General features: G+C 31.6%; 1 protein-coding gene across 1 annotated transcript; it reads left to right on the top strand.

Annotated features, from left to right (window-relative positions):
• Positions 1 to 6590: 6590 nt before the first annotated feature.
• LOC139519347 (mortality factor 4-like protein 1) lies at positions 6591 to 24164 on the top strand. The gene is made up of 13 exons (XM_071311346.1): positions 6591 to 6705; positions 8592 to 8638; positions 10380 to 10447; positions 10850 to 10936; positions 12262 to 12581; positions 13047 to 13159; positions 16258 to 16362; positions 17088 to 17189; positions 18374 to 18459; positions 18798 to 18897; positions 20369 to 20438; positions 21791 to 21875; positions 22782 to 24164. Exons 1-13 carry the CDS (start codon positions 6678 to 6680, stop codon positions 22870 to 22872), a joined length of 1302 nt encoding a protein of 433 aa, XP_071167447.1. The 5' UTR covers positions 6591 to 6677; the 3' UTR covers positions 22873 to 24164.
• The last annotated feature ends 1263 nt before the right edge of the window (positions 24165 to 25427 follow it).

Genomic DNA, 25427 nt, shown 5'->3' on the forward strand with positions numbered 1-25427 from the left:
TAGAAAAAGCATTACAAACTGTCCCAACAGTTCAAATTAACACGAAATTACGATTTAAGAGGATATAGAGCGTTGTATATCATGAAGCTAGTGTAGGAAGCAATTTTGGGAAGATGTCAGTCGAGCAATAAATCTTTATCTTATAAGAAATGACAGAAAATTAAAAAAAAAATATGTTTGAACCATACTTAGAATACGTAAAAAAAACCAACAGCTGATTATTACAAAATCAAGAACAATAGTCGCTGTCATGAATTTCGAAATTAAAAGAGGAAGGTATATTGTTATAAAAGCTGGAGACAGAAAGTTTAAGAACGTAGTTGAAGATAAATTACATTTAAAATTTCATATTCCAAAAAAAAAATCATAGTTATCCAGTGATGAGGTGATGAGATGAAATTTGTTTGGATTCTTTCGTCTGAAGATTTTATAAAAAAAAATGTTGTTGTATGATTGCCAATGAGGCAACTCTCCACAAGAGACCAAATGACAAAGAAATTAACAACAATAGTAACACCCTTCAACAATGAGCAAAACCCATACCGTATAGTCAGCTATAAAAGGTCCCGAAATCTCAATGTAAATCAATTCAAACGAGAAAACTAACGGCCTAATTAATGCACAAAAAAAAATGAACGGAAATTAAAAAGTAACATAGCAAAAAACGACAACCACTGAATTACAGGCTGAGGCTCCTGTCTTGGGACAAGCACATACATACAGAATGTTGCGGAGTTAAACATGTTAGCGGGATCCCAACCCCCTATAAACCAGGGGCAGTGGTGTTTTACAGTACAACATAAGAACGAACTATAAAAATCATGAGTTGGCTCCATGAAAATATATCTTTACATCTTGTCACGGTTAAATGAAATTTCCAAATTTGAAAATTTCAAGACAGTGAACAGTGGAATGAAGTCTTCGAAAAGTTAATAATAAAACTATTAAATAAACTTCTATAGATTCAGTAATATATCAATATTATAATAGTTATATTAATTCAGACCAGTTTATCAATATGGCAATATAATATAAATGCCAATTAGAGTTGGAAAAAGCTAAATAAAGTTTTACGAAAATAGTATTGGTTGTATATAATTATAGGCCTGTATAATAAATACTCCCCTCCACATGGATTATTCATCGGAAAGCAGAGACCTTGTTGTTTATGTTGTGTATATAACATAGAAATAAAAACGCATGTTACAGTACGCAAAGTATCTCTGAAGTTAGGAAATGAAATTATTAAATTATTATGAAATCAGATGTTGATTAGATATTAAATATCTAATCAACATCTGATATCAAACTTAGGTTACTCATGACGTGTGTGTGTGTGTGTTTTTTCCCTCAAATTTTAATCTTGCTTTTGGTTTCCCATGCATATATATTTTACATTATCTGTTATACCAATCCAGGACATCCAGTTTATAATTCTATGATTAAAAAAGAAAGTTGAAGATTCTACAACGGCTTAATTTTTTAACACTTGGAGTACAAAAATTATAGACTCTATATAGTTCTAGTAATTCTACAAGGGACGTTCTTGAAAAGAAGGTGTCACCAGAGTAAAACAGAACATCCACATGTGGTAAAAAAAATTCGTTCAAATATGCTACCGTAACGTTTCTGCATGTCGGGAACAGTCTCATATGCCATTTCAGGACAAACACAGTTTTAAAGAAATGAAATATCTTGTTTCCGCCTGGAATTGTTTGGGATGTTGCTTTCCCGCATGCTTTTAATGCCCATTTCCCATTGCTTGTTATTTTATGCATGGTTTCTACTCTGCATTTCTTTTATATTAACCTGTATGCTCAAGTGTTGAGTGTTCTAGAGAGATGTCCAGGTTGACACATATTCGCTTAGACTCATCATGATGGACTACTGTTAGATTTGTTACAGTCAGTCCTGTCTACGTAATTCTTTATATATAATAAAATTGAGAATGGAAATGGGGAATGTGCCAAAGAGACAACAACCAGACCATTGAAAAAAAACAACAGCAGAAGGTCACCAACAGGTCTTCAATGTAGCTAGTCCAAATAATTATGACGTCTTGAAAGGCTATTATAATTTTTTTCTTTGACGCCTTAGTCGAAGTAATTTTAAAGGCGTCAAAGAAAAAAAATTATAATAGCTTTTCAAGACGTCATAATTATTTGGACTACAATGTAGCGAGAAATTCCCGCACCTAGAGGCGTCCTTCAGCTGGCCCCTAAACAAATATATACTAGTTCAGTGATAATGAACGCCATACTAATTTCCAAATTGTACACAAGAAACTAAAATTAAAATAATACAAGACTATAAACAAAGGCCAGAGGCTCTTGACTTGGGACAGGCGCAAAAATGCGGATGGGTTAAACATGTTTGTGAGATCTCAACCCCCCCCTTTATACCTCTAGCCAATGTAGAAAAGTAAACGCATAACAAATACGCACATTAAAATTCAGTTCAAGAGAAGTCCGAGTCTGATGTCAGAAGATGTAACCAAAGAAAATAAACAAAATGACAATAATACATAAATAACAACAGACTACTAGCAGTTAACTGACATGCCAGCTCCAGACTTCAATTAAACTGAGGCTGAAAGATTATGATTTCATCATATGAACATCAGGCACAATCCTTCCCGTTAGGGGTTTAGTATCATACCATCATAACATATATGAGAAGAACATAACCCGTGTCATGCCAACAACTGGTTTTTTAATAAATGTGTTTAGTTCCGATGCAAAGACCCTATATAAGTGAATCAATATTAACGCCAACATATGCAATCTTTAATGACCTGACAACAGTATCGTAACTATATCCCTTCTTAATAAGTCTATTCAAAGGTTTTGTTAGTTTTTGAGGTGAATACTGACACCTTTGTGCTTTATAAAGAATATTTCCATAAAAAATTGGATGTGAAATACCTGAACGTATAAGAAGTCTGCATGTTGAGCTATATTTACGAATGATGTCCATATACCAATGATAAAATTACTATAGTAAATGTTTTGACTAGTTTGTGATATCGAAAACCCGGGTGTAATAATTTTTCAGTAATACATACATTTCTCTCGTTAAAATCTAAAACATTGTTACATACACGAGCGAATCGTACAAGTTGAGATATATAAACACCGTAAGATGGTGACAAGGGAACGTCACCATCTAAAAATGGATAATTAACGATAGGAAATGAAAAATCATCTCTTTTATCATAAATTTTAGTATTCAGCTTTCCGTTAGTGATATAAATATCAAGATAGAGGAAAGGGCAGTGGTCATTGTTAATATTAGCTTTATTTAAAGTAAGTTCAACAGGATAAATTTCTTTAATATACATACTGAAGTCGTCATTATTGAGAGCCTAAATATCTAAAAGTATTATTAAATCTGTTTATAAGATGTTGTTTCGATGGGTCTTTGCTTATTTTTGTCATGAATTGTAACTCATAGCAATACAAAAACAGGTCCGCAATAAGTGGTGCACAGTTAGTCCCCATTGGAATACCGATAATCTGACGGTATACGGAATCCCAAAAGCGAACAAAAATGTTATCTAGTAAAAATTCAAGGGCATATATAGTATCAAAGCATGTCCAATTGACATAGTTTTTTTTGTTTATTGCTACTAAAAAAATACCTAAAAGAGTTTGAACATATATATTCACATTCTGACTTTTTAAATGCCCATTTAATTAGGTGTGTGAATTTTTCTTAATGAGAATGTGAGGCAATGTGTATACAGGGTAGAAAAATCAAAACTTTGAACAGATTCAAAATCACCAATATAAGCATGCAATTTATCAAGTACTTCCAACGAGTTCTTGACACTCCAAAAGTAATTAATTCCACTATTTTCGAAGGCCTTATTTGAACAATTTATTATCAGGGTTTTAATTGTACCAAGTGTGCTGGTAAGAAGAATAGACAATTTAGTAGTGGAACAATGGGTCAACATTGCTGCAAGTTTTGTTAATCTAAAATCGATTTTACATATATCCATATAGGTAAATCAATTTTTCCCAAATTAAGTTAAGAAGGGGGGTAAGGGGGTTAGCGAAAAAACTATGTGAATTAAGTTTTTTATCCTACATTGAACTTTTGATGTCGTCCCTTACAGATGTCGTTTTCTGAAAATGCTATATAGAAAACTTTTTAAATATATGAGTTGCTACTTTTATAGTGATCATGATTTATATAGCAGCATGTTTGGTCCGCTTTTTTCTATATAAACTTGCCATATTTTCTTCGAGCCAACCTAGCCAGGACAGTATATTGTCAGTTATCCTCTTCCCAGGAGATTACAACACAAAACCCCCAATATGTAGAGTTTTCATCTTGATAAACACGTATGAATATACTACATTTAATGTTCGTAATTGTAGTTGTAGATTTTAACAACCTTTATTTAAGGGCATATTACTGAGCTACGAGATAAAGAAAAAATAAAAAATGATTTTTTTTTTGTTCAGTGATTACAGTTAAAATAAAAAGCATGCGAACCAAGAGTTTGTAAATGCCTTGCTTGCCAACTTTGTTTGGTTGTTTGCTCAGGCATTGTAATTAAGATTGACACCTGAATTCAAAGGAGAGGCGGAGAAACAGTTTGTTTACTATATAAAAAAATAGTTGGTTGGACAATGGATATTACATTGGAAACAATTTTGATATTAATTGACCAATAAAACCTTTGTGTATAGTAAACAGACTGTTATATATACTCCACCTGGCTACCCATTGAATTTAGGTGTTAATCTTAATTACAACTAGAACACACCCGTGATATCGCGGGTCCGTGACTGAATTAAAGTATATAACTATGCGCAAGCCTTATCTTTGTATTAGTACTGGCATCTGATAAAGTCATGCCGATTATAAGATACACAATTTTCTCTGCTTTCAAATCTTTCTGTTTGAACCCGTCGAACTGGAACTTATTAATTATGGGTAATATTAATTATTTGGAAAACAAAAGGTCCTGGTATGGAGTATTTTTTAATCTTCAGCATTGTCCTATATTAGTTATAAATAAAGTTGAACTCTTTGATTCGCTGTTTTACGTCATGCCCGCTAACAAATTGAAACTTATTTTTAGTCCAGATTTTTAGTATTCGTATTGTTATCTTAGAAAGTCTTACGGATTAAAATACTACAATAGGTAACAATTTGACAATTTAGTAGTGTCAACCCTGTGATTATGACCCGTGTATAAAGCATATTAATCCTGAATACACCGTTTGGTGGTGCGCCTGTCAGATGCGTAACGTACAGATAAGGTAATAGGTAACATTTGATTATACTATTGGTATCGGTATCGGAATCGACCCGGAACTTCCTAATTATTGGCAATATTAATTACTTGGAAAACAAAAGGGCCTGGAGTGGCGTAATTTTTAAACTACACATTTGTACTTTATTAGTTGTATATAAAGTTGAATTCTTTGATTCGTCGTTTTTACGTGATGACGGCTGACAAATTGGACCTCGTAATTTTAGTATTATAGATGTCTGAGCAAAAAAAAAAAAAGTTGGCAAGCAAGGCATTTATATTCTTGGTTTGCATGCTCTATTATTTTAACTGTAATGAAAGTGAAATAGCGAGTGATAATTCGCTTTTAGAATTGCAGCCAATTTGGTTCAATTTGGTCAGGCAAAGAAAAGTAGGACTGGATCATATCGCTGATTGATTATTCACGTACAATTTAAGTGATTAATTCGACATCATTGAATCCGTAATTACCGGGTATGTGATCTTTAATCAAACATCTCTGCTAAAGATTGGCAACACTTGTATTCTGAGCTATTGCAAAGGAATAGAATATTGTTAACCATTTTGTTAACATTGAGTGTTAAATAAGGATGAACCATTATACTGACTAATTCAAACCACAAAAAAAACCTCCTCTTATTCAAGTAAAGCGGTGAATGGCATACTTTTTAATCTCCGTATGAAATATAACAGACCGCTAGAAAATCCAATTGCACATGGTCGCTATCTATTTATATTCCTATCAGGTTTTATAACGGCCGTCGGCAGTCTTCGGAGATCATCTCTGTGGTTAATTAGACGACATCTAAAATATGTTGAAACATATCATTGTATCCATGTTTAACCAATGAGAACACTGGGAAAATTTGCAGAATATTTTAAAAGGAGAAAAATACAAAATTGAATAAAAAAAAAGGGAAGATCAAATGAAGAATAGAGAATAATTTGGCGCTAAAATATAAAGAAAATAGACTATGGTCAAAATAAAGCAAGAATAGAGAAAATGTACATAATGACTTAAAGAATACAGATATCAAAGGTCTCAAGACTCTCTTGTATACTTTCTCGTGAAATTGTGTTCAAAGATCTTCAAAGTTGCCGGATATATTTTTTTTAATTTTTAATTGCATTTTGACCAAAACAATTTTTGGTCAAAATGCAATTAAAAATTAAAAAAAATAAATGTTTTAAACTGTAGACCATTCTGTTCAACTTTTTAAATCCGTTTCAATTTTAAATCTATTTTGAGCTATTTTTGAGAAATAACTTAGAATACTGTATCAATTTTTATTTCCGTCTTTTTTTACTTCCGTGTTTTAGACAGTCTCAAATTATTTCACACACAAATTGATGACGTAAACACATGTGCAAACATTTTCCCTAAACTATCTAAGCTTGGATAAACGAAATGCCGCCTAAATATAAGTTCCAAGAAGGTAGTTGATGCAATAATTAAGTAATTATATGAATCTGACATTTATAAATAGACATGCATCCTGTCTTTTCGCTGCGATAGATTTTTGTTTTGTTACAATTCCAAAAATTATACAAACACAACAAATTTATCTCGCTTACACCAAAAAGTCACAGGCACTTGTTTCTATCTATGTGCGGTTTACTTTCCACACCCGTACGAAAAATAACATTGCCAGAAACAAGTGCCTGTGCAAACAATCCAGAAAAATTACCCCCCTTTTCCCCCTTTTACATGTCCTCTAGAATATTTATCTGTTTAGCTATAAATGACTTATTCCAGGAAGATTTTACAAGTGAAAGATGTGGAAGGAACATATATTTTAAAATCCATTTCGACATTTGTAAATTGTGCATTTCACTATTTTAGTATTTGTCTGCTATTACTGGACTTTTCAAAGGTTCCCTTATAATTTTGGCATTATAATAGAAAGTATCTGACACCACAAAGAAAAAATGATTGTTGTATGACATCAATAGTTCAACAGGCACAGGTCTTGGGTTAATCATGTTAATTGGTGCAACAATTAAAGGTGTATTGTACTGTTTTCATTATTCCATTTGGAAATCAGAGATGCACCTTTGCTTGAAACCATATAGGACTTGCACTTGGCTGGGTCTGTCAATAGAACAGGAACAGAGTTATTTGTAATCGAAACCATAAGATTTTATTCTACCGGTTTTGACCCATCCACATTCTTTGTGTGTCTGACCGAAGTCAGGAGCCTTTAGTTCAGCTGTTGTCTTTGTTTTATGTCTGTCATACTTGTTTTTATGCCTCATCTACAAAAGTAGAGGGGCATCATGTTTTTTGGTCTGTGCTTTCGTTCATTGTCCGTCTGTCCCGCTTAAGTTAAAGTTTCTGGTCAAGGTAGTTTTTGATGAAGTTAAGGTTCATCATAACAAGTGGACAAATGTGGCTGTATTTTCACCTCAAAAACTACTCTGTGTACAGACTTACCTGTGCTGTTTGGAAAGTTTTAAGGCCTAGCATCCACTAGATATATAAAAGTTAAATTCATTTTATGTTTAAGAAAGATAACATCTTTCTTGGTTTTTGATGGGCATTTTTTTTCCTTTCTGCAGAAGGTGTAAAAATAAACAAACATCTGAATTACTTTGATACTGTCCACTCACTGACTCAGATAAACTCTTTAACTCACCTGTAGTTGTGAAGATACCTCTTGTCCATGTCAATTAAGGACAATCAAAACAATACAAACCGGTTTTTTACCTGAGGGAGCATCTCAAAGTTGTACCACTTTGAACTTAGTTAATTTTCACACCTTATGCATGAAGGAAAAAAATGCCCATCAAAATCCAAAAGAGATTTTATCTTTCTGCAACATAAAATGCATTTATCTAGTGGATGCTAGGCATTAAAACTTTTCCAACTTCACAGGTAAGTCTGTACTAAGAGTAGTTTTTGGCATGTAAATACAGCCATGTTCGTCTGTTTGTCATGATGAACCTTAAAGTCCAAAAGTCCATTCAACTTGAAACTTAGTACACAAAAAAAAAAAAACAACTTAGTACACAAGCTCACTAAAATATGATCTTTCTTATTTTAATGCCAAATTAGAGTTTTGATCCCAATTTCAGGGTCCACTGAACATAGAAAAAGAGAGTGTGAGTTGGGCATCTTTGTACATGTAGTTCTATCATGACTATGGACACTGTCTTGTTTTCCATTTTTTCAAATTGTTTCTTAAAGAGTCAGAATCTTTTGTAGTTATTTTTATACATAGTAGCCACTTAATGGATCATTAATTTAATATTGAACATGCATGTTGATGATTTGGTGAAATATTAGTAAACATGAAAGTAACAAATATAATATTTTTTACAGGAGAGAAAGTTCTTTGCTTCCATGGACCTTTATTATATGAAGCAAAGGTATGTATCTGTATTTCTCTAATTTTTGTGCTATATTCACATTTCATGTTCGTTGTGAGAAAAGTATTTCTTCTCTGCAAATGATTGGTCGAAATTTAATTGTGAAGTCAAATTTTCTTGGTTTCTTCTGAATTTTCTATTGTGACAACACGAAAAAAGGCAACCATGCTTAATGATGTCACATATAAAGAACACAGTTTTCTGCAAATATTTGAAAAAGGAACAAGTTTAAGCCTCCTGTTAATATTAGAATTTATCAGTTTTTTTTTTTTTTTAAGGTTTACATATTTTATTGAAATCTTTACATTTGTTAGTTTATCAGTTTTTATCAGTTTTGAGGGGAGAAATATCGTAACATACTTGTTACAACAGTGGAATCTATATTTCTCTTCTTATGCTATTTAGTTATGATGCACAAACTAATGTGTATACATTTGCTGTAAGATTTCTGTGATTGGCAGCACATTCAGAGTAATGTGTTCTTATTATTTTAGTATTGGTTCTACACTCTCCCCATGTCACAGAATATAAGTTCTGTCATAACATTTATTCCAAAGATAATTTATTATGTAACAAAAGTTCCAATTGGAATTATTGTTATGTGATATTTATTCAATCAACATAATAAAATGACCGATGCCTCGGAATTTTTATCACATAAAATATATTCCAATAGGAAGTTTTATTACATAATAAATTATCTTTGGAATAAGTATTATGGTGGAATTTTTATCTTATGACTGGTATAACATTTTGACTTTTATCATTTTGACATATCACTCATTAAAATGAAAAAAATGATAAAATCTTATGTTATATTTATTCCGATTGGAAAAAATATTATGTAATATATATTCCGATTAGAAAAAATATTATGTAATATATATTCCGTACGGAAAAAATATTATATAATATCTTTTCCGACCAAAAAATATTACTATATTTTATCCATAACTAATGCCGGATTGGAAAATTGGTATTTACAATTATTATAAGAACAGGTATCGTGAATATGGAAAAGAATTGTCCCAATCTTGAAGATATATTTCTGAATTATCCACAATTACTAGTATGCATATTTTACCTTTGAATGATATTTTTCTCATTAGAATTAACATTTATATTTCACAGCTGAACTTGTTAACATATTTAGTTACCTTCAACATATGTTCCATCATTTAAGAACATAAATATTTTCTCATACTCATCAGCCTCTGTTTCAGTATACATTCAGGTATTGTGTACAGGTGAATATATCCAACTCATTAACACTTTTCATTTTACATAATAATCATATAATTAGTATTGAAACCGGTTTTGATTTAGAATACAATCAACATTTAAAATCTGTTTTGAATTATATAACAATCAATCAGGCATAATAAACTAAACTTAAGCATAATAGGAACATTTCTTATACTCATCAACATATAAGATAAGTTCCTAATATCAGTGGAACAAATATAATACAGATGGAAAAAGTATTCCATGACACAATTTCCGCAGAACAAATATTATTATGATATTGTTTCCCTCAGGAACAAATATTATTGGGAACAAATATACGTTGACACCCTGAAATAGTTTTGGCTTAATTAGACACTAAACATACCATCTTCTGTTGTATTAATAGATTTGTTTTCTGCAAAGGTAACATTTAAAAATGAAATGATAATCATACAAGCTAGTTTTATATTTAAAATTTGAAGTCACTTTTCTTAATTAATTTGCTTTTTTTCAGTGTGTTAAAGCAGAAGTAAAAGACAAAATAGTGAGATACTTCATACACTACAATGGTTGGAATAAAAAGTAAGTACCTTATTTCATTTACAATTTAATCATTATAAACAAACTATAAGACACACAGTAACAAATAAAATTCCTGAGAAGACGACCTTTTAACACAAAAAGGTTATTTTTCTGTAATGAAATGTATGTCATGTATGTATTGAGATTGTAACAGAAAGAAAAAGAATACTACTGGAAGATGAAGAATTCTAATATGTTAGTAAAAGTTGGGCAAAATATATTTAATTGAATTGAAAATGAAGTTAACTTTATAAACAGAAGAGGAATTCAATTAAAATTTGACAAAGGGTAGCATAAGTACTTTATGGAGTTAATGAACAATTTTCATCAACTCATTTGTATTTCATGAAATGAAATTTATTGTTTATTTTTGAAAGCTTTTTAATGCATAATATTTTGTAGTTGGGACGAATGGGTACCAGAAACTAGAGTATTGAAGTGCAATGAAGCTGGACATCAAAAACAGAAGGAACTACAAAAAGCGCACCAGTAGGTTTTATTATAACATTTGAGTTTAAGATAGTATTATACATGTAATCAAAATGTTTTTTTTCTGTAATGCCCTTAAAACTGAAGCTGATTTGGACAGTACATGTAGTATATATACACATGGAAAAATGTATTGCAACAACGAATTGAAATTCAAATTAAAAAACACTCTTTATTTTTTTGTGATATAATTTGTTGAAATAGAACAAGTTAAACATGATTTAAATCTCACCTGAGTTTAATCAATAAATATCAATTCGATAAGTTCTTATCTGCACATGCAGCTACTGTACTCGTAAACAATAAAATAGATGTTTTTTATCCTCATTGTTTTCAACACTTTAAATAACCAAGTTTATAAAGTTATGTGATTGACACCTTGTAATGGGTCCTCCACAACTCTTAACTGCAGCAAGATGGCAGTTTATCAGCATGAGAGAAGCAGGTATGTCGCTGTGAAAATTGCACGTATTGTTGGTCATCACCATTCCACTATAAGTTGTTTTGAGAAAAAAAAATCAGGCAACAAAAGATGTTAAAGACCTTCCGAGATCAAGAAGACCCCCTTTAACATCTGCTAGAGAAAATCAAGCATAATGAAGGTTGGTCAGAAGGAAACCCATGACAAACAATACAATCCTAATAAGAGATTGGTTACCATATAGGAGACTCTAAAACCTCACCAAAAAATAAGTCGACTGGTGGCAGGAATCAGAAGATGTTAAGAGGTGGTTATCAGTTTGAATGGAGGCTGCACCAAGTACAAATTTAGGTGTATAACGATCAACCATGATGTCAACAATCATCCTAAGATTAATTTTGAAATGTCTGACATTGTAAAGTTCGACTACAGTAAAAGTTGTAAAATGCATTTTTTGTAAAAAAAATACTTCATTTTGTTATCAAAATTGTGGTTAGATAAAACAATTTTTTCATACATTTTTTATTCGTTTTAATGCCAATGTTATCATTAACTATGTTTCAATTTAATTTTTTCAAATATTTTATCAAATTCTATCCAAAATAAGAGGTTGATTTTTCAAAGTTTGAAAAATCAAGGTGTTGCAATACTTTTTTCCATGTGTATAGTATAGTCTCTTGAGAGAATCTGAGTTATCTCAAAATATGCTTCCTTTAATTTCAGCCCTAGCCATAATTTTCATAGTTCTTTCTTAAAATTTGTGTATTAAACCTCATCTTGCTTTTATCATCTTGGCTTCTAAGGTATAATTAGTTTCACTATTTTTATGTAAACTCCCACATGTAGGCAAACACTTATAAGTCATTAATTGTAAATTTGAATATGTTTTGGTTTCCTTTTGTAGAAGTCAGAAAAAAGCAAAAGCAGCTGCTAGAAAAGCTGAACGAGAAAAGGAAAAAGCTGATAAACAAGATAAAGACAAGAAAGATAAGGACAAAGATAAAGACAAAGATAAGGACAAGGACAAGGACAAAGACAAGGAAAAAGACAAACCAAAAGAAAAAGAAAAACCGAAAGAAAAAGAAAAAGTTGAGAAAGAAAAGGGAGATAAGGAGAGACCAGCTACACCTACTGTAGAGAAGCTGAAGAAGGAGAAAGCCAAAGAGACACCTAAAGACCAGCTACAAACACCAGACAAAACAAAGAAAGATAAAGAAGAAAAAGGTAAGGGGAGAACAACTACACACACTGTAAATAAGGAGACCCGTTACAGACAATGTAGAATAAGTGGCTAGTAACAAACACTGTGCGCTGTACAAAAAAGGGACCAGTTACACACACTATAAACATGAGACAAGTTACACAAACTGTGGAAAAAGTAGACCAATTACATATACTCTGTAGAAAGAAAATATACACAGAGAACAGTAACATATTCTGTAGAATAAATAGTACATTAAGAGACCAGCAAAACTTAAGCTTACTGTAGAATAGAAAGTACAAAATTTAACCATGCAAGCGAAGCCAGCATTATTGAACTCTATCTTCTATCCACATCTTACTTGGTAATAAACAGTATGAAAAGGTATTTTCAGGGTGATCTTTTGACTCTAAATTGATGGTAGGTGATTGAAAATGAATTCTGACACTACTTGTATAGGATTATATATAATGCTGTTATCATTCCAGGGAAGGAAAGTACTACTTCAACACCAGTTTCCTCACAAGATTCTACTGCAGAAACCAAACGTAAACGAGGGAGGGTAGATACACCAGTAGATACATTATCAGTCTCATCAGTGGTCAGTTTTATATATATTAATAAATTTTATGAATTTCCACTACACTCTAAATAATTTTAAAATATAGAAATAAAAATAAGAAGATGTGGTATGATTGCCAGTAAGACAATTATTCACCAGAGACCAAATGCAGATGATGTTAATAACTTTAGGCAAACTATTGCTTCAACAATGAGCAAACCTATACCATATAGTAAGTTATTAAGGACATTATTTGACAAAATGTGAAACAATTCATAAGAGATAACTGATGGCCTGATATGTGGTAAAAAAAAAAATGTCAAACAGTAGCCAAGGACAACCATCATATTACAGATTCCTGACTTGGGTCTGGCATGTAAAAAATATAATGGGCATAAAAATATACAAAGATTACCCACAAATATCCTAGTTTAAAGGGCCTTCCCTGAAAGGCCACTTTTGTTATGCTTACACAGGTCGGGACCACTACCTTATATGGAAATGCATAAATTAGCATACTTATGTTCTCGCACATGTAATTGTTTATTTACATGTGACGCAATTTATTTTGACCTAGGTTTTTGACCAATCCACTAAATGAATCACAATGCATGATGGACTACTACGTGTTTACAATCAACCAAGAACATGTGTTATTTACTGAAATACAACACATTTTTTCGTGCAATGCGGGATTCACAATTTCGCTTAGTTTTTCATTTTGTGTATCCTCATTTATAGTTCGTGATATAAAGTATTACTTCCATGCTCAGATTAACGAAGAGTTGTTTCTATGCGAAGAAAAAAGGGTTTGAATTACCCGATATATAGCCATTAACATGTTTGATGATGTCACAGAGATTTCATGTGTTTGTCCACCAGAAGCAACGAAATAACAGCGAAAAAACACAATTACCCATGAGACAAACTTACTGGTGTAAAGTAAGCCGTCAATAACAGCCGGTGCTGATATTCAAGAGTACAGCAATGTCCGTATAGATAATTAAAGGCAAATGTGGGATCCTGGAATTTTGTGTTCGTAAAAAAGGCGAAGCAATATTTACATACATGGCAGTGTTAACAAAATCTATAAGTATTTTTGTTGGTCACATTTCAGTATATGGGACTTCCAAACTGTTCCCTTTTTTTTAAGGTAGTGAAGTCAGCAACTGTAGTTTCAGTTTGTTCTTTTTTTAACGGGCTCGGACATTTGCCAAACTGAATAAAATCATTACAGCTGATTTCTTAAACCTGCAAAGTAAAACTTTGGTTGGCTTGCTTGCTTTGTTTGTATAGTTGTTTATGCAAGCTTTGAAAATAAGATTGACATCTTTAAACAATATATATATATAGGCATAGTTTAACTTGTATATTTTATATTTTGTACAATATACAAACAAAGCAAGCAAGCTAACCAAAGTTTTGCTCCACATGCATTAGGAAATAAGCTGTAATGGTTTTATCCATATGTATGTGCGACAAGGTAGAAAATTTGATATATTTTGTGAAAATTGCAGCGTTGGATCTATAATAAAAAAGAAAATGTGGTATGATTGCCAATGAGACAGCTGTCCACAAGAGACCAAACTGACACAGAAATGAACATTTATAGATCACCGTACGGCCTTCAACAATGAGCAAAGCCCATACCACATAGTCAGCTATAAAAGTCCCCGATATGACAATGTAAAACAGTTCAAACGAGAAAACTAACGGCCTTAATTATATAAAAAAAATGAACGAAAAACAAATATGTAACACATAAACAAACGACAACCACTGAAATACAGGCTCCTATACAATGTATTTTTTTGATGGGATAGATTTCTTGTCCTTTTATATATTTAATTGGGCCGTTTTTTTGTTTTGTTTTTTGTGTTTTTTGTGTTTGGATTGTTTTACACAAGTAATTTTTGGGTCATTAATAGCTTACTTTTCAGCATTGGACCTATGACTGCTTACTCTACTAAATTATGTCTTTGTTGGAAAGATGTCTCAATTGGCACTCATACCTCATCTTCTTATTTCTATATACAAAGCACGTTTTAGAAGAAAAAAATAATAAGTAATATGGCACTCACTATGATCCAGAGACTTTGAATATTGGAGATATTTTACATATGTCAACAGGACAGCAGCCGAACGATAAAAAAACCTCTGAGGTATATTTTTTGATAAAATTAGCAACAAACGGATATTATCGATGGATGAATCTATAACAAATGAATTGAGCTATATACCGTACCCGCTCAGCGGCGGATCCAGGGGGGCGGGGGTTCCGGGGGATGGACCCCCTTTTTTGGGACGATCTGTGCATTTGGATGGGGACATGTAGTTGGAACCCCCTCCCCTTTTGTCCAGGGTTAGGACCCCCCTTTTAAAATGGCTGGACCCGCCCCTGCCGCTTTCATAACACTTCTTTTTAGCATACTGAATATTATGATGTTCTTACTATTAGTTCTGGTCCTGATAAAAAAAAAATACACATTCAGTACAGAAAGAAGTGTTTCAATGAAAGTTTCGTGTTTTTCTAGGCAGAAATGATTTTGCAATGACATTATACAGGTTTAAAAGAGCTCAAATGATTTTCTTACTGGACTGTGGTCACTTCATTGGATATTTCACTGTGTCATGTCGTAAAATTAATGCAGGTTCAATTCAAAACAATGCACAAAACCGGTTTAACTACTTTTGCAAGGCGAAAAAGAAAGTCGAATCGTGAAGCCAATAAACAATATTGTTTTAATCTGAGCATGCAAATTGAAGATTACGTTATATATTTTACATTAAATATATTTGCAGAATAAAAACTTTGGTAATGAGAGTCCCAGACAATATATTAATTGACTGTTTTCCCACTAATTCCACGTGTTTTAAGTAGTAGTTTACTCGTAGTAGCCCACAATGCATTGTAGTTCATTGAGTCGATTGGTCAGTTTTTCAAGGCCATATTGGCCTTGTGTTTTGGAAATTACTATGCAAATATATTCTGACGTCAGAAAATCTAGAGTTCTCGACCTGTTACAAGTGACTGATCAAAAGATATTTGACTGTATTTGGCATATAGCTTAAATTTTAGAACAATAAGAGTCGGACAAGTTTCCTTACATAAATTCCTTTGACATATTAAATTATAGGCATCATCACAAGACAGTACAACTAGTCATACTAGTATCACATCAACCCCTACAACTGTAGATCAGAAGAGGAAGAGAGCTAGGGCTGAACCTACTATAGAAACGGTAATTATTGTATACTTGGCTGACATGGAAATTATAGGAAAATCTGCATTGTAGACACTTTCACTCCTACATTTATAGTCAAATTTTTATGAAATTTATATCGGCAATGCCTAGGATGAGATCAATAATCAGCAAATATCAAATAATTTAACTTGAGTTATGACCCTTGGAAATGATAATTTTATTGATAATAACAGTTGTCATGCTCGCTTTGGATTTTATGAAAAATGTTAAAGAACTGTCAATGAAAAATTATGTGAGGTTTGACTAAGACCATCATAAAAATAGGGGCTGCAGCTGTTAGGTCCTGTTCTCATAAGTATCTTGATTCATAAACAAACTGTGCAACTTTGTATTCAAATCAACTTATTTTCAGTGTGAAATTTTGCTGTTTCACTATACTAAGTTTTCATTTTCCTTAAATGAAGTCCATTGTTTTATGCAAAGTTGTGTAAATGAAATCTTCAAATTTGTGTATCATTCACCAGATTTCTTGTAAATTCTTTTACACCATAATTACTTTGTTTTCATGTACTTTTATTAGTATTAAATTAATAACCAAACTCAGAAAGGGAAAACCTGCAACAATTGGCATGTTTTTGTTGATATTTTGATGATATCATTCAAGTTGGGTAAAATTGAAATTAAATTTTTAATTTGAAATGTATAAATATCATGAACAGAATATTTTCAGTGTAAATAAATTGCTTTTTATTTTTTAATAGGAGGAATCTTATATGACAAAAATTGAAGTAAAGATAAAAATGCCAGATGAAATGAAGCCATTACTTGTGGATGATTGGGATTTAATAACAAGACAGAAACAGGTAAATACTGGTATAGTCATAGCAACAGTCTGTTAGACATTAGGGATGTCCTATAGAATTAGGGAGGGCTCAGTATAATCTGGTTAAAGTCCTTTAAGTTGAAAAGTCATAAATTGAAATGGGTATTCTCCGTTATAAGAAATTGTGTGAAGGCCACTTTTTAGCTCACCTGGCCCGAAGGAAATTTTGCTGTTTTTGGTTGTAATCTTGAATATTTTTATAGATAGAGATAAACTGTAAGAAGCAATAGTGTTCAGCAAAGTAAGATCTACAAATAAGTCAACATGACCAAAATCGTCAGTTGACCCCTTAAGGAGTTATTGCCCTTTATAGTCATTTTTTACCAATTTTTTCGTAAATTTTTGTAATCTTTTACAAAAATCTTCTCCTCTGAAACTACTGGGTCAAATTTAACCAAACTTAGCCACAATCATTATTAGGGTATCTTGTTAAAAAAATGTGTGTGGTGACCCAGTCAACCAATCAAGATGGCCGCCATGGCTAAAAATAGAATATAGGGGTAAAGTGTAGATTTTGGCTAATAACTCTGAAACCAAAGCATTTCGGGGGAAATCTGACACTGTGTTAAATTGTTTATAAAGTCAATATCTATCTGCCCTGAAATTTCAGATGAATTGGACAACTGGTTGTTGGGTTACAAATAGTATTTGATTGACAGGTTACCGGAAGTCAAACTCAGGGGCACGATATGGGTTTTCGAGGACTGATAACCAACCTTGACTTCCAGCTATTATTGGCCATGCAAAAACGTACATATCAGTACTATATATGTGATAATAAGGTTCACAGCTCTTTTCATAATGCTAGCAAGACAAAGGTTTGTTCGACTTCTTGCTTTGTTTGTACATGTATCAATGTTTGCTCAAGCATTGTAACTAAGATTGACATCTGAAAACAACATAAAAAGGCAGATCTAAACTTGAAAACATTACCGTATATATAAATTTGATTGGACATTATCAAATAATCAAATTTACCTGTACACAGGTTAAACTGCCTACTTATACTGTTTGCCGATGTCAATGCTTGAGCAAACATTTATACAAACAAAACAATCAAGTCCATCAAACATTTGTCTTGCTAGCATTATGAAAAGAGCTGTAACCATCAGTGGGAACATTCAATACCAGCTGTATGTCAATTCAATCATGTTTTAATTGTAGCTTGTCTCCTTACCATGTAAAACAACAGTTGATGATATCCTTGATGAGTATGTCAAGACAAAGACAAAGGGAAATAATCCAAACAAGTAAGTACCAAACAGACCTCAATACACTTTCCACAATCAATATATATCTAATGTATTAAAGAAGATTTTCAAAAGGCTAAATCACAAATTTATGCAACATTTTAACAATGAAATAGTTCTATTGTTATGAATGTATTGTACTGGGATATTTTTGAGATTTATATTATTTGAAAACAAATATAGCACGGGTATTTAACACACAAAGACATAAAAATAATTCTAGTTTAATTAATTTTATCTTTCTCTTCTCCAGAGATGCCATAATATAGATTACACAAGGTATCAGAGAATATTTCAATATTGATATCATTAGTTAGGTTTATTTTTCTCTTCTCCAGAGATGCCATAATAGAGATCACACAAGGTATCAGAGAATATTTCAATATCATGCTAGGAACACAGTTATTATACAAATTTGAAAGACCACAGTATGGAGAGGTAAGCAATGCTTAATTTATGACCTTAGTTTAGAAAAAAGAAAATAAACGTGTTTTAATTCAATTTTTTGTGAAAAGACATCAATGCAGAGATATAAAGTTTCTTCAGTTATTCATTTTGGGTGTTTATGAAAATTAAAGTTTGTGATTTGTAAATGTCATGTTTACATATAGAATAACTGTACATAGTCTTGAAATATAAATTTTATTTGCACAAGGCTTAGAAACTGGTAGAAAACGAGGCTTTGCAGAGCATTTCTACCTGTTTTGAGTTTAGTACAAATAAAATTTATATTTCGAGACAATGTATGGTTTTAAGTCCCCTATGGATGAAGTTCTGCAGATTTGCACTTCTGGACTGGTGATTTTGTGCAGAGTTATGGTCCTTGGTTTTAGAAAATTCAGTTAAATAATCAGTTTTCAACACTTTTTTTCGTAATGCTTGACGATATTGACTTGATATTTGTTATATAGTTAAAATCATAACATGTTAGAGATCAAGTTAGAATTTTGTTCCTTTAGCACAGTTGCGGCATATTTTAACATACACAGTGGCAGATAGTTGTTTATGTCCTTGTCCTATCATAACTCCTTTGGTGTCTGATGGACAATAGTTGTCTCACTGGTAATCACTTCATTATTTTTTTTATACAAATTTTTAGTGACTGCATTTTTATGCCACATTTAAAGCATCCCTTTACTTGGGACACATTCTTGTTATTCTAAGTTAAGATTAGATACAAAAGAACTCACACAATCTGATTTAAGGAGGCTCAAGGGTATAAAAAATTCAGAAAAAAATCAAACATTTGTTTTTCATTACAAATTTTATTTATTTCCTTTTGTAGTTGTTATGGTACAAAAATGATTCAAAACAATCAATTCGTGTTGGCCCCAGATGACTTTCAAAATGTATACATCATTGAAAAAGTTCCAAATTATCTCCCTTTGGTGGAAAAATGCCATTTTTGGGCTAAATTGAAATATCTTTTACAACTCATCGGTGACCTATCTTTTTTAATATAATTTCCATATAAGCTGTACTTAAACTAAATTTGTACAATTTTAGCGATTTCTGTAATAAATTTCTTTTTTTTATTTCGATATTACCTTAATTTCTCCTATTACTTCAACAGAAAAAAAACGCCTTTACAAAAATGTATGCTTCTTTCGAAAGCAAATTGTGAGCGCAAATGAACGGTAACCCCACTTTTTTATTTTATTTTTCTATTAACTATAAGATAAAGTTCATTTATAGAAAAATATAGAAAAATCCTATATAAATGATTTAGACCCGCGAACCCCCTTAATTAATAAAAAAGATATTTGTATGGAGATCACCAGTACTCCTCCCATGCTAAAAGTGAAGACATTTTTATTAAAGTCCCAGATAGATAGGACTGGCACAGTATTTACCTTTACTGATGTAATAAAAATATAATATAATGACGAGTTATTCCTTCTGTTTTCAGATACTCAAAGATCATGTAGACACGCCCATGTCAAGTATATATGGATCCATACACTTGTTACGACTTTTTGGTAAGTGATGTTGCTGTTTATTAATAAGTACAAAGAACAACAGTTGCATAAACAGTATTTGACCTCTACAGAATATAGGCACAGTATAAGAATCAGCTCCGATCATAAGGTCTATTTTTTATTCAGATTGTAATAGTGCAAAAGAACAGTGTAGATAAATAAAACAAAATATAAATGCTTGTTCAAATATCATTTTTAAACACCTGTTTATGGGACGTATTATGGTATACTGTTGTCTGTTTGTCCATCATCAACATGTCGGACAATAACTCAAAATGGCTTTAACAAACTTGCATGAAACTTTGGTGAAATGTTTATACCTATTGACAAGAGCTCCTTTTCGATTTTTATAAATGTTAGATTTTACTTTTCCAAGTCATTTTGGTTTTATTCTTTAAAAAAGGGTGATTTTTCTGTTTGAACTTTATTTGAAAAAAACAATGGGCATATCATTTGCTCATTGCGTAGCTCACTGCTGTTTATTGATTTTACAGCATTAAATTTGTTGCCAATAGAACATAACTATATACAGAATACAAAGTATAAAGGAATATATCTTTTTAATCTTATAATCTTTTTAATAGTCTGAGAGTAATCTGTTATTAAACATCATTTTTGTTATCAAAGGTAAATGTATGTAAATGATTATTTTCATACTGTAATAAATCCTCTAATTTCACTGCTCTGATGTCATACAACATAAGCCTCTGTTAATATCCTGTCAATGATGTTGCATCAGGAAGACATGAGAACCTGTAGAAATAGAATGTGGTCCCTTGAAATATCTACTTTATTTACATTAAACATCAATCATTGAATTGGAAATATTAGAGCTAATTTCCTCAAGCTTGTAGAGTAAAACTTTGGTTGGCTTACTTGCTTTGTTTGTATAAATGTTGACTCAAGCTTTAGAATTAAGATTGCAATCTTCACACAAAATATATAGATATATATAAGAAGATGTGCATAGTTTAACCTGTATATATTATATCTCAATTTGATTGGACATTATCCCAATTACAATTGCACAATATACTAACAAAGCAAGCAAGGTAACCAAAGTCTTGATTTACATGCAGTAGGAAATTAGCTCTAACTATAAATCCAAAAATTCAAATATTGAAAAATATTTAACAAGCAATTAATCTGTGATGATTAACTCTTGGTTACTCACATTCAAATGTCTTGTTGTCAATCCTTTGTTGAAAATTCTCATATTAAAATTCCTCAATTGATTATTTCAAATTATTACTACCAGACCTACAATATTCTAAGTTATTACATTTGTGGTGTAGCAGTATTATATGTCACTTTTTCAGCTTAATTTCATGTTATTTCTGTTATCATTTTAGTAAATCTGGGTGGATCATTAGCATATACAGCATTAGATGAAAAAAGTATCCAACTTTTACTGACTCACATACAGGACTTCCTCAAGTAAGATAATAAAGTTGTTCACATACCTAAGATCTAAAGTTCTAACTAACAACAAAAACACATGGCCAGTGTTAATGTTCACATACCAACTCCTATCCTTTTGGAATTGCTAGGCTAATTTGAATAGATTTATTCACAATCATTCTTTGATATCTACTTTCAATATTATACACGAATCTGATGTTCCTGTTGACCAGCAAACATAAACACTAGTGATACATAAGGGTAGAAAAATCAATGAATGATCATTTTATTTTGAGATAAGGAAACAGTCACGTTCATTATTAGATATACTAGTTTCTTTAATCAAAATATGCCACTTGAATTGTGTTGTCAACCAGTGAAATAAAGCCTGTTCAAATCAGTGTAAATTACCCAGTGGGCTAAGTCCTCAGAGTACTAAAGTTGACAAACAAATTACACAAAAACCTCATTAGATCATACTGACCTAGTATCAAAGACAACCTTGTAGAATATTAAAAAAATACCAATCTGGCAATAATCTGTTTTATTGAGAACAATAGCATACTGCAGTAGTAAACATTTTGATGACCCCACCATCACCAGAGGTGGCAGTAAGTGTAATTCTTGTCTGTTTGTACATCCCAAGAACTTTGTTTCCATTTTGTTTGCTCAACCAAATGTTTTGAAACTTATACACAATGCTTATTACCACAAAACAAATATCAATATTGAATTGTGACGGCATCACTTTCACAGTTCTTGCCCCTTCATAAAGTTATATGCAAGCAGGGAATCGTCGGTGTCCCTATGGACACATTCACAATTTATTTAAGGTATATTTGCCATGTTGACAGTACATGTAATACAATAATGCATCAAATTAAGCAGTCATGTAAGAGATACATGAAGTTGCCTTACTTAAAATAATTTTCTGTTTTTCAGATATATGCATAGAAATACATCATCATTATTCAATCAGGTTGACTATTACACTGTGGCGCCACCAGATTATCATCGGAAAGCTCTAATATGAGGACTATTGTCATTCTTATTTCATCAGATATTCTGCAGGCTAAAATGAGGACACATTCAATATATTGTTGATGTTACTTCCTGTATCAAGAGTTGCTATGCATGCAGGAAAGATACCTACCTGTGCTTGAACAGATCTTTATTTTAAGTTGTATGAGAGCTTAAAAATCCTTTATTTTATACATATCTTGTATGTACATCTCCCTTATTAGCATATGTCAGATATCCTTGACATCATTTTCATGGTTCCTCTACTTTAGAAAAGAAATCAGTATTACTGTTTTTTTCTGGCCTCATTGTCACAATGTCTACCCACAATTCTATTTCCTCAGCCACTTCCTTACCTTGGGAAGCCATTTTGGATGTTGATTTTCAGGTAGAATAGATAATTGGTTGACTTTAAAATAATCATGTTATTGTCTGTCTGACAAAGATTTATGTTAACATTGCCTGAATTTTAATGATTTATTGATGCTTTTAAATTTTTCTGAAAAAGGTTTATCAGTTTTAGTTAATGGGTAAACTATTGTTGATCTATACACCTGCTGTGGGGTCTAACTTGACCTTTAACTCAATTTCAGAATACTGCAGAAAAATTGATTAACTACACTTTATAGGTCTGTGAAATCCATTAAGTATCACCTGACCTTCACCTAATTTTTCATGGTTCTTTTTATAAGTTAGGTCTGTGAAAACCATAAAGTGTCACCTGACCTTGGCTTGATTTGTTGGTGACTATGTCAGTTTTTCAATTACTTTTGATAGTAATTTACTGACTAGTCTATATTTCGTGTACAGATTTTTGTTGTTGAGTTGTACATGACTGTCACTGATTCAAATTGTTTTTATTAGGTTAGATTTTCGGCTTCGTTAAGATGTAAGTTTTTTATGTATGCAACTTTATTTAAACTGTTTATGTTTAATGAACCACATTAAGTTCTTTTGAATTTACAATAAGCCAGTTATTTCTCATGCTAGATCTGATATTATATGTCTATTCTGTGAGTCTAATTGCACTAGAAGCTCAGTTTGCAATCAGCAAAGAAGGCAATACCTTTCTGCATGTTCAATTATTCTAAAATATTAGTTTAGTAGGAAAAACCAATCGTGTTTATGATTTATTTTTTACATAGTGATGAAAGATCATCTGTCTTATCTTCAGTTTGATAGACTAGTTGATGTAAATGTTTATTAGAGAGTGATATTTTTTATACAAGAGATTTTATATGGAAAATGTATGAGTGAAAACACAAAATGTGTTGATTGATTTGAATAAATGACATAATATGTAAAGTTTGTTTTGATTTATTTATAATTGATTGCATTTAGTTTTCAGTATTCTTGGAAAAGTATGAGATTTTCAGCTAGTCTCATTACCTTGTATCACCAAATATTCTGATACTTATCATCCATTCTTATTCAAGCCATCTTATGACCTTTAATATTGGCCAGACATTTATATCTACTTCCTAAGACTTCAATGTCAACTATTTTGTGCCTTAAACTATGAAACAGCTACAATTTTTATACGACCGCAACATTTTGCTTTCGTATATTGGTATCACATTGTTGTTGGCGTCGTCCGAAGACACTTAGTTTCTAGATAATAAATTTAGTTTAAGTGAATGGATCTCTGTGAAACCACAAAAGGAAGGTTGGGATTGATTTTGGGGGTGATGGTCCCAATAGTTTAGGAACAAGGGGCCCAAAAGTGGTCAAAATAAGTATTTTTTTAGTTTCCAGACAATAACTTGTGTTTAAATGTATGGATCTTTCAAAAACAATATATATATATACTTTTCTAATACTTTGAATAAATTGCTTAGTCCTTGACCAATTTCAATGGGGTTTTATTCTTAAATTCTTGGGGTTCCTTTTATATGCTGAATCTAATTGTGTATTATGTTTTTGAAATTTGGGCCCCTTTTTTTAATTGGTCAACATGAGGTCCAAAGGGTCCAAAATTAAACTTTTTGTTTGATTTCATCAAAAATTGAATAATTGGGGTTCTTTGATATGTTGAATCTAACTGTGTATGTAGATTCTTAATTTTTGGTCCCGTTTTCAAATTGGTCTACATTAAGGTCCAAAGGGTCCAAAATTAAACTTAGTTTGATTTTAACAAAAATAGAATTCTAGGGGTTCATTGATATGCTGAATCTAAACATGTATTTAGATTTTTAAGCAGTTAAGCTGCTTTATGTGAGCGCCCTAGATTTGTGTTCTACTCAATAAATGCTGAAATATGTGCCACTGTTATTATCTGGCTGGCTACAATGTTATTTATAACTAATTGAACACTTTTTTCATACTTTTTATTCTGGAATACACAAAATATTACCAGAAAAACCTTAAATGAGTGTCAAATCGCCCAAAAGTATTGAAGTTGCACATAGAAAGTAGTCCTTGATAGAAATCCCTATGTAGATTAGTATCCCTGTGCTGTTGGTTGAGATGTCAAAAAACAATTGTATGAAATATTTAATCGCAGACGAGTCGTTTACATTTCACAAATGGCAAAAGTTGTAGTAATATTGTTTGTCGTCGATACATATT

The sequence above is a fragment of the Mytilus edulis genome, chromosome 4 (genome assembly GCF_963676685.1).
Source record: "Mytilus edulis chromosome 4, xbMytEdul2.2, whole genome shotgun sequence".
In the NCBI taxonomy this organism is placed as follows: domain Eukaryota; kingdom Metazoa; phylum Mollusca; class Bivalvia; order Mytilida; family Mytilidae; genus Mytilus; species Mytilus edulis.